Source organism: Mercurialis annua, linkage group LG3 (genome assembly GCF_937616625.2).
Source record: "Mercurialis annua linkage group LG3, ddMerAnnu1.2, whole genome shotgun sequence".
NCBI lineage: Eukaryota > Viridiplantae > Streptophyta > Magnoliopsida > Malpighiales > Euphorbiaceae > Mercurialis > Mercurialis annua.
The window spans coordinates 51,430,688-51,441,911 of record NC_065572.1 but is presented as its reverse complement, the minus strand read 5'-3'; the positions used below and the strand labels follow the sequence as shown (position 1 = coordinate 51,441,911).

The 11,224-nt window shown below is 41.5% G+C and overlaps 1 protein-coding gene across 1 annotated transcript; it reads left to right on the top strand.

Annotated features, from left to right (window-relative positions):
* The first annotated feature begins 6,580 nt into the window (after nucleotides 1–6,580).
* LOC126672596 (uncharacterized) lies at nucleotides 6,581–8,666 on the top strand. The gene is made up of 2 exons (XM_050366550.1): nucleotides 6,581–7,288; nucleotides 7,797–8,666. Exons 1-2 carry the CDS (start codon nucleotides 6,581–6,583, stop codon nucleotides 8,664–8,666), a joined length of 1,578 nt encoding a protein of 525 aa, XP_050222507.1.
* The last annotated feature ends 2,558 nt before the right edge of the window (nucleotides 8,667–11,224 follow it).

Genomic DNA, 11,224 nt, shown 5'->3' with positions numbered 1-11,224 from the left:
CATTGACAAGTTCAAGAGGTTCTTAGGCTTGTTTGGAATTTCTCAATTGTAGTAACCTGTTATGGTGAAGTGGAGAAGGTGGATTGGTTTTTATTCTAATTTATTGAAGATGCAAGAGAATTCTTGTTAAGGGGGAGATTGTTAGGATTATTCCTAGAATTCTAATTAGTTTAGGACTTTAATTTATCCTAATATGTGTTGGATGTTTATTATATCATTATCGGGTCTGTGTAGGAAAAGGAAGTCTAAATCCTTTTTGGATTTGAACTTCTTATTCCTTTGACTTATTTAGAACTCTATAAATAGATAAGCTATGATTGGGGTAATCTCTTTATACTCTCCTGAAATTCTAATAGTGATTTGAATTTAAAAATTGCTTTTAAGAGTTTGTTGAATGAAGAGTTTGTCTGGGCATAATCAGATTTTGATAAAATCATGATATTGCAAAAGAAATTTTGTTTGATTAAGTAGCAATCTTAGACACAAGATGGATTACAACGTTTGTAATTTGGAACGACGTCACTATTGGATCACTTATAAGTCAATTTGTTTGGAGATAATTAGATGAGGAATGAATGCTAGCGGTTACAGGCGAATCAGGTTAGAGAACCAGTCTACGCTTAAAATTGCAGCATAATTGTTTTTTATCCAAAATTTATGCAGATTCAGGTTGTTCATATCACATTTGTGCCAATTTCGATTGGTTTTACGTCTACAACTGAGTTGATAGTGGAGTGTAGTTATGGGTAACGGTCAATACATGCAGAATTTTGGGATATTGGTTCAGTCAAGGGCAAGATGCATAATGAGGCAGTTAGAACAATAATGTTTGTTCAACATGATTTCTATATGCACATGTCTGATATCTCAATAAATAAAACTACGAGTTTATGGGTTATCTGGCGATGAAGTGAGATTGGATGTTGTACTTGTGATGTATGCGGAGATATTTCTTCTAGGGTGCTGTCTAAAGTCTCTTGGAAAGACATTTGCAAAGACTTTAAATATGGAGGATTGGGTATTCATAATCTAAAAGTAAGAAATCAAAGCTTGCTTTTTAAATGGATATAGAAGGTGAGAATTAACAATAGGGAATCACTTTGGTATAATATTATTTCAAGTTGTTCAAACATCACGGATTGGAACTCGTTGTTGAATGGTGATGTAAAAAAAATGTCCTTTATTTGGAAAGGAATTAAAAAATCTTGTTGTAATGACAATCGTGCTTGGAGAATCTTTATTAACAACTTGAAATACAATGTTGGAGATGGGTGTTCGATTTCTCTATGGAATGACAATTGGAGTGGTTTGGGTCCTCCTTGATTTTTGCTACTGCGTCTTTATAATCTATCGAATAAAAAACAAGCCACTATTGGCGTTGTTTGGAGAGATGGTTGGAGATGGAGAAGAAGATTAATGTTCTTCCTCAGAACTTAGGACAAGTTGATAATATTTGGTGGAATATAGGATCTAATTCTTACACTGCAGCATCTACGGTTCGTTTTTTAATTGGAAATGAAACCATGGATTGGAGCTCCAATCGCTTTCCCTCTATGATTGATGGAAGGATTTTAAATTCTGCTGCTGTTACGAATTTAGGGACTGCTGCTATTCAGAATCTGAGTTCTGTTAATGCTCGGATTATGGATGTCACAACTACTGATTTGAAGATTACCTCAGCTGAGATGAATGGTTTTGTTGCTGGAATTGGTGATGGAGATGTCATTGCCGCTGCTGTTGAAGATAATAAGATTGCTACTGCTGATGTTCGAATAATGGGGACTGCTGCTATTTTGATAAATAATGCAACAGCTGTGGACGGTTTTGATGCTGAGAATGGTGACAAAAATGGTGAGGGAAATGTTGTTCTCGCTGATGATGGTAACAGTGCTGTTGTTATTGAAAATAATGATGAAACTGCTGCCGACGGGAGAAGGAATAGGGATGAAAACACTGCTGCTGGGCGTGTTATTTCTAGTGCTGGAGTTGCTAATTTGGTTTCTAATCCGGAAACAGTTTGCACAACACCATTTATGTCGGTATGGAATTCGAATGCTCCACCACGAGTTAAGTTTTTCATTTGATTAGCCTTGCATAATAGAGTATCTTCGCTTGATTTTCTGGCACGTAGGTCAATTATCCCTGTGTATGATTCTATTTGTTTACTCTGTGGAGTGGTGGAGACACATGACCATATTTTCATACATTTTGATTTTTCCAGAACTGTTTGGTGCACTATTTTGTGCAAGATGGACATAGTTTGGAGTTTCCCTTCTTCGTTTGTGGATTTCATGCATCAATGGCAATATATCATTCCGAGAGGTAATTATTGTCATTTGTGGAGGATTTTATGGTTTCTAGTTGTTTGGGAAATTTGAAAATGCATGAACAATAGATTGTTCCAGAACATTTTGCAGGATAAGGAGAGTGTTATTTTTAACTGCTTCAATAAAGCAGTTTTTCTGTTTAAACTTTGTAATAGGGAGTTTGCTTATTCAGGCTTGGATTTCTATCGAAATCCCATTTGTATTCTCCTTTCGGGGTGCTGATTTTCTAGACCTTTCTCTTAGCAGTAGCCTCTAGTGCACCACCTTGAGTGTGCAACTTCTTGTGCGAAAGCTTCGAACTGGTCTTTTGCCACTTCTTGTGGTTAATATACTTTCTATTCATAAAAAAAAATAAAAAATTGGAAGATAAATTTTTAACATAGAAATAACAACTTCATGGAACCTTTTTTTTCCCGAATGATTCATCTCCCTCTTCTGGAAATTTGTTTAAATCAAAACCCATGTCTGCACGCAGATTTAAATCAAAATTGTGGACAATTTTTTCTTGGACAATTTCTTCACTTTGCTGGACACTTTTTGCATATTGGTGGACAATTTTTTCATCTTTATCTTTTTTGTTTATGTCATTATTCTCCACTTTTTGCTTTTCCTTTTCCATGTTTATTTTGAATATATATGCATAGTGATAATCATCTTAACATACAGTATATATATGTCCATGCATGTGTAGGCGAGAGAGATGAATTCTTGGAAGTTGCACATATTTATGAATGACTCTTTATTTGTGCATTGTATTATTTCAATGTATAATTAATAAGGGTAAATATGGAAAAAATATAAATTTTACCTTGATATTTCAAATGCGATAAATATTATGGACTAATTTTTTTTCTAAATGCGACAAATATTACGGACCGGAGGGAGTACCTAGAAAATTCGATCCCCTCATCTAGATTAGTCATAGCCGAATTTTACATATCGCACACACACACACACAATCACATCGATTCCGGTCCTGAAAACACTAATACGTGTTAATTCTCTAAGAACACAACATCCGTACAGATTCGAAGCTGGATTCCGCATCAACTTCGCCAGCAGACGAGCCAAGGACTCAAACCGGTATTTCTGAGGACCCTCTATATTTTATTACTTTGATTTTCCATCAATTGCTATGACATGACTGTCTTTATTGTTGAATTGTGATACCGAACTACGAATATACGAACTCCAATCATCGCCTAGAAAATGCTAAGCTCGCCCACTGAAAAACTAAAAGACTCATCGCCTAAGATAATATAAGAATCGCCCATACTGTCTTGATCAGACTTCTCCCTTTCAGCTGTTAAGCTGACCTCATCCACTTCGTCCTCTAACATCCACAACCCGAAATAATCGGGAAACGTGCCCTTACCATTATCAGAGTTCGTGGGATAAACCCACGAACTACCAGATAACAACCGCCATAAATTCATTATAAATAGAAGCCACGGAATGCTTATAGAGGTACGCACAAATCAGACTTAAATACATCAACACTCATTTACCTACCAAAAAACCCTTATTGACTTAAGCATCGGAGTGGCTTTCAGGCTAAACCAGCCTGAGGTCCTTTGAGCTTACATTTGCTACTTGTGCAGGAAAACAATACGGGCGACTTTAAGAAGTTTGACCTGTATCATTTGGTGCGGTGAACGTGGAACTTACTAGTTTCGTCGTTCCTTATTGATATTTTTACAGTTTGCTTTTCAAGAATGGATCCTCCGGGAGATGATGCCCCACCGGTCACCAACAGAGGAGAAGGGGAAACGGGGCTGCCTGCCTTGAATCTGTTCCCTCCTGGCAGTGAAGAAGGAGAAACCAGTGACCCACATACGGTAAGACAGACGATTCCGCCGACTATAGGAACCCCTAATGAAGAACCAGTCAGCAATCAGGCGATGCTCAAAGCTTTCCTAGAGATCACCAGTCTACTCAAGGACATCAAACAGACAGTATCACAACAATCGCATGGGCCAGAATCGGGGAACTTATCCGCACATAAGTTGACATCGCCCATAGATAAGGGGAAGGAACCAATGCGGCAAGAAGAAGCACCAGAAAATTCCACAAAGAAACAAAGCGCCCCCATAACAATCTCGGATGATGAACACTGGATGGACGAACAACGCACCCCCAAAGATAGAGAAGAATATCTAGAGGAGAAATTCTGTCAAGTCACGAGCAGGCTCGGAATAAGATATGAAGACGTAGACATTTCTCTTCGAAGTGACTCACCCCTTGCGGATTTCTTCATCTCTCACGAATTCCCTGCAAAATTCAAATATCCTCCGAATCTGGAATCCTATGATGGAACTGGCTGCCCCAAAAGCCATGTTCATAAATTCCAAGCAGTAATCAACGTTCAGACAAACCTGGATCATGTATTATGCAAGCTTTTTCCTACTACCCTGAAAGGTCAGGCGCAGGAATGGTACCAAAGCTTAAAGCAAGGATCGGTGCTAACATTCAAACAGTTCTCAGGACTATTTCAGGCCAGATTCGTAGCATGCATCCCTCAGAAGAAGTTGTCAACAGATCTGTTGGCTATCATGTAGAGAGACGGAAAGACACTCAGAAAATATGTAGAGAGGTTCAACAAGGAGGCCATGCAAATAGAAGACCTGAGCCAAGAGATCGCCTATACATCGTTACTCAATGGAACAACCAATTCCGATATGCGGAAAGAACTGCTGGCCAAATCACCAAGATCATTCACTACACTAATGACCATCGCACATACCCAAATTAGAGTGGATGACGGCCAGAGAGAGATAGAAAACCGACACGGAGGACGGGTGGAAGAACGATCATCTTCAGAAAGAAGGAATGGAGATAGATTGCCCAACAGAAGAAGACTCGGAGACAAAGGCAACGACCGTTTCAGAAACAAGAGAAAAACGGACGAAGATAGGCGTTACACCCCCCTAAACACTACCAGAACAAACATATTATTTTGGGTGAAAGACAACCGGGAAAAAGTCAGATGGCCGAGGAAAATGAATGTTGCATCAGCCAGCAAAAGAGACAACAGCAAATACTGCGAATTCCACAGAGACAACGGCCACACCACAGACGACTGCTGGCATCTGAAGGAAGAGATAGAAAAGCTAATAGAAAGGGAATCCCTTTCCCAGTTCGTGAAAAGGGATACGAAAGCCAAAGAAGCCGAAGTAGAGAGAAAGAAGGAACGAAATGAAGATACTACCCGAAGGCCCAGGCCGGAGCCGGCAGGCGTGGTTAACATAATAATGGGTGGATCAACGGGAGGAGATAGCTATACTACCAGAAAGAAAGCAGCTAAAACGGTCTACTCTGTAAGCCCGGGTGCACCGGACGTAAAGAAATGCGGAAATATATCTTTTTCAGAAGTCGACAGCCATGGCTTATCACTCCCCCATGAGGACGCCCTAGTGGTAAAGGGGCGTCTCAACAATTTCGAAGTATCCAAGATGCTTGTGGACACTGGAAGCTCGGTAAACATGATCACGATGGAGGCGTTTAATAGAATTGGGCTAAAAAAAGGAGAATCTGACACGCGTATCCACTCCACTAGTGGGACTCGGCGGAAAATATGTACACGTGGAAGGATCATTGGAAATAAATATCCAACTGGGGGATGGAGATGTCTATAAAGAAGTCCGAGCGGAATTGATGATAGTCAATATGGACTTCGCTTACAAAGCGATTCTCAGAAGGCCGCTTTTACATGACACCTGTGCATCCATCTGCATGAGATATTTACTGATGAAAATCCCGACCAGGGAAGGCGATGCGGAAGTCAGAGGATGCTAAAAATCAGCTAGAGAGGCATACTTCACAGCTCTCAGAAAGGTTCATGTAACTTTGCCAGTGTTAATAGTGCAACGTCCAGAAAAGACAGAGAGGGCGGAACATTATGGGCGTACCTCGAAGATACAACTGTCCCCGGGAAAAGATGTAGTAGTAGGAGACGAGCTAGAGGTAGGAATCAAACGATCTCTGACAGAAAATCTCAGAGCCCTCAGAGATTCATTTGCCTGGAGCACAGGCGAACTGGTCGGGGTTAAACAGAAGTCATATGTCATCGATTAAACATCGCTCCCGATTCGAAGCCCGTGGTACAAAAGAAAAAAAGACACTCACCCGAAAAACAGCTAGCTATTGCATATGAAATCACTAAGTTAAAAGAAGCAAACGTGATCAAAGATGCATATTATCCCAAATGGGTGGCAAACGTAGTAATTGTGTAAAAGTCTAATGGCACTTATCGAATGTGTGTAGACTTCACAGATCTGAATAAGGCGTGCCCCAAGGATAGCTTCCCGCTGCCAAGCATCGATCAACTAGTGGACTCCACAGCAGGCCACACCCTATATGCATTCCTAGACGCCAAAGCAGGATATCATCAAATACCCATGGCATCAGAGGATCGGGAAAAAACGGCTTTCGTGACAGACCAGGGATTATTTTGTTACAGAACGATGCCATTCGGCTTAAAAAATGCAGGAGCCACATATCAGCGATTGGTGAACTCCATATTCAGAGATCAGATCAGAAAGCACATGGAGGTCTACGTAAACAACATGATTATTAAGAGCGTCAGGACAGAAGATCACTCGGCAGATGTGAAGGTAGTCCTAGAGACACTAAAAAGGTACCAATTAAAGCTAAATCCGGAGAAGTGTGTATTCGGGGTACCTGCAGGCAAATTTTTGGGATATATGGTCTCTCAACGCGGGATCGAAGCCAACCCAGACAAAATCGAAGCAGTTTTAAAAATGACACCGCCCAGGAGCATACACGAAGTCCAAAAACTCAACGGGCGTATCACCGCTCTAGGTCGATTCATGTCCTGCTCGGCGAAGCGATGTCTACCTTTCTTCAAGACACTGAAACAGATCAAGAACTTTACATGGACAGCAGAATGCCAGACGGCGTTTGATGAATTGAAGATCTTCCTTTCGTCACCTTCACTCTTGGCGAGACCAGATCCGGGCGATTTATTATATTTATATATCTCTTGTTCCGATGAAACAATAGCGGGAGTACTAGTATCTGAGAAAGAAGGAGAATAATTCCTGATCTACTACATTAGCAAGGTGCTCAGGGATGCAGAGTTAAGATACTCGAAGTTGGAGAAACTGGCGTTAATCGGATTATCCGTCGCTATTTGTTACAAATCCGTCGCCATTTTGTCTCAAAATCGATCTCAACCGGTTGACAAATAGCGACTGATATAGCAAAATTGGCGACGGACAGTCCGTCGCTAATTTTGCCACGGAATTGAAAAATGGTCGCAAAAATGTTTTGCGACCATTCCTGTTGCGACGGACTCTGTCCGTCGCAATTCCGTCGCTAACCTGTGTTAGCGACGGAATATGGTCCATTAGCGACGGATAATTCCGTCGCTAATTGGCTGTTTTCCAGTAGTGGTTATGTGTATACACCGCCACAATTAAGCTCCAGCATTACTTTGAGGGGCACCAGGTCATCGTACGAACCGACCAACCATTACAAAAAATCCTCCAGAAGGCAGAAACAAGCGGACGTATAGCAGAATGGGCTGTCAAGATAGGAAGCTTGGGCGTTATCTACGAAGCCCGGAAAGCCTTGAAGGCTCAGGCACTAGCCGACTTCTTCGCAGAATTAACGTTTACAGAGCCAATGGAAAGCAAGAAGAACCCCTGGAAAATACATGTCGACGAAGCAGTTTGTGGAGAAGGAGCAGGGATCGGTGTCGTGCTGAAAGGACCAGGGAGAGTCCAAATGGAATACTCTGCTAGACTCGAATTCCCAGCTTCCAACAACGTCGCAGAATATGAGGCACTAATGACAAGATTACAATTATGTGAAGAACTCAATATTTCAGAAGCTCAGATATACAGCGATTCGCAGCTGGTCGTGAACCAAGTCTCAGGGAGTTTTGAAGTAAAAGAAACAACACTGAAGAAGTACGCCAAGCAAGCCAAAACCTTCTTCGTCAACAATGGGCGATCCTGGTTGCTACAACAAATACCCAGAGCAATGAATGGAAGAGCAGATGAATTGGAAAAATGGGCCGTAACAAAGAATTACGAATCAATGAAGAACATCCCCCACGAAATCAAGCGACAACCCATCTTTCAAAAGGAAAGGGAAGAAGGAGAAGTGCTAATGGTCGATGGAGAAGAAACCTGGATGACTCCCATCACGACATATTTGGCTAATGGAGTACTCCCCGAAGACAGAAAAGACGCCAAGAAGATAGTGATATTGTCATCCAAGTTCGGCATATACAATGGCCAGCTATATAAACAGTCATTCACCCATCCTTGGCTGAAGTGTGTTGACAAAGAAGACGGAGAGTACATCATGTAAGAACTACACGAGGGGACCTGCGGAGCACACGACGGAGCATCAACTCTGGTCAGGAAGGCCCTGTTACAAGGCTATTACTGTCCTATGATGAAAGAACAAGCAACAACACTGGTAAAAGGGTGCTGGCCTTGCCAACAACATGCTTTGGTGCCTAGAAAACAAGCATCAGAAATGAAGCCAATCGGCAGTGCATGGCCATTCGCCCAGTGGGGAATGGATATCTTGGGACCTCTCCCTCCAGCCACGGGACAAAGAAAGTTCCTAGTGGTGTCAATCGACCACTTCACTAAGTGGATAGAAGCAGAACCTTTGGCAAAAATCACCCAACAAAGAATAACTAATTTATTTTAGATCTATCTTGTGCAGGTTTGGAATACCAAAGGTGCTGATCACAGACAATTAAAGCAGTTCGACTCAGCCAAATTCAGGAAGTTCTGTGCAGAATATCAGATCGACCTAAGGTTCACTTCAGTTTACCATCCACAATCAAATGGGCAAACCGAATTGGCCAATAGAATTTTACTGGCTGGACTAAAAAGAAGGCCAGATGAATACCAAGGAAGATGGGTAGAAAAACTCTACAATGTCCTATGGAACTACCGTACCACCCCCAAAGAATCAACAGGCGAAACTCCATTCGCCCTAACCTATGGAACAGAGGCTGTAATTCCTGTAGAGATAGGCACACCTACACCAAGAACCGAAGACAGCCAGCTGAACTTAGAAGAAAACGAAGCAGAACTCAGGAACAATCTGGATCTCTTAGTCGAAAAGATCAACAAATCAGATATCAGGATGGAAGCTTACAGGCAAAAAATGGCCAAACATTTCAACAGCCATGTGAAGAAAAGAAAATTCAAACTAGGCGATCTAGTCATGAGGAAGACCGAAGTCAAGAAAGGAGAAGCAGGGAGCGGAAAGCTACAACCAAACTGGGAAGGACCTTACACCATCAGCGAGGTTACACCATCAGCGAGGTTATTAAGGAAGGGACGTTCAAGCTCACCAACTCTGTGGGAAGGATCATACCCAGGATATGGAACGCCAACAATCTAAGGAAAATCTAGCAAAGTTAATCTGTCACCTAAGATGTTAGCTATTATTTCCTGAATTTCATTTTCTTTAAGAGTACGTATTTAAAAATTCCCTAAGTGATACTTTATCACAATATATGTATTTGAATTCCTTCAAGTGATACTTTATCACAGTATTGTATTTGAATTTCGCCAAGTGATGTCCCATCATCAAGTATTTTAATTTACCCTTGCTCGAACAAGGAAGATTCACAAATATTGTCTCCTCGTCATAATTATCATTGATATATAAAAAAAAACAAACAACAAATTTTTCCAAGAGGGAGAACTGATGAGTTCAACCCCTACAAAGAAAACAACAAAAATGCGCGATCTAAGTACAGACCGCCACCAAACAAAAAGGATTCAACAAAATATGAAGCAAATAATAAACAAGCATTTCTCAAAATAACAAATGCGAAACAAGCATGACAAAGAGAAACGTATATTAGAAAGAGGGTAAAATACGCCCCCAGAAATATTACAAGGAAAAACAAAGTTCCTATACAAAAGAAATATATAATACATAATAAAAGAAAAAGGACTAAAGCTTGGTCTCATGTTCAATCTTTTCCTGGTTAGCCTCTTTATCCCTTTCGGAAGCAGCTGGATCAGATAATCCCTCCTGCGAACTCCGCCTGGCTGAAGAGGAAGCATTAGTGACAAGATTGCCAGAACAGGTGGGAGAAGGGATATCGGCAAGACTAAGTGGATCAGTCCCCGGAAGAATAGAGTATATATCAGAGGGACGATCCAGTAGATCCAGAGCAGCAAAAGGGCGCTCAGAAGAGATAATCAAACCGAAGTCTTTCTCTTCTGGACTCCCCCCCAAACCAGGAACAGAAGATGAAGGGAGTGGCTTCTCACCGACCTGAATAGACTCACTAGCAGCTTCAACTGGCTGCTCGCCAATATCAGCAGATCCCACAGCAACATCATCGCTCTTCTCCGCCTTGAAGGAAACAAACAAATCTTCAGGAGAGTCTGGCTTACTTTTACTGTTGACCCCGGAGGGAAAGCCATACAAAAATTTGGCATCACCTTCCGGATGACGCTCTAAATATGTCTCTACAATAGCTTCAGTGAAGTCAGTCAGGTCATTAGCAAGGTGGATTGTGTTTCGGCGACGCTTCTCCTTCTCACGAGCCAGTCTGCCTCGCTTTAAGTAAAGCTTCCTCTCATCAACAGACAGCTTCTCGGTAAGAGCCGAAACTGTGGTGTCGAACTCTTTTTTCAGATTGTTATAGTCAGTCCCCTTCACCATCAACTCCGCAGCCAAACCGGTATTTTCCTTTTTCAAACGGGCGACCTCGTCTGAAAGAGCCAGTTGCTGTTTAACAGCCTCCTCCCTCTCCTTGGACAACCTGTCCACATCAGCAAGAAGAGAGCTTTGCTTGAGGGTGCATCCGCCATGCTCTGTATGAAGGGAGTCATACTTCCCCTTCAAAATATTGTACTCCGTCTTTATCTTCACTTGCATCTCAT

Coding starts and splice junctions, on each gene's coding strand:
- LOC126672596 (XM_050366550.1), top strand. CDS start 6,581: ATGTGTGTAGACTTCACAGATCTGAATAAGGCGTGCCCCAAGGATAGC. Junction 7,289..7,796: donor TTTCGTCACCTTCACTCTTG/GCGAGACCAGAT, acceptor GAGGGGCACCAG/GTCATCGTACGAACCGACCA.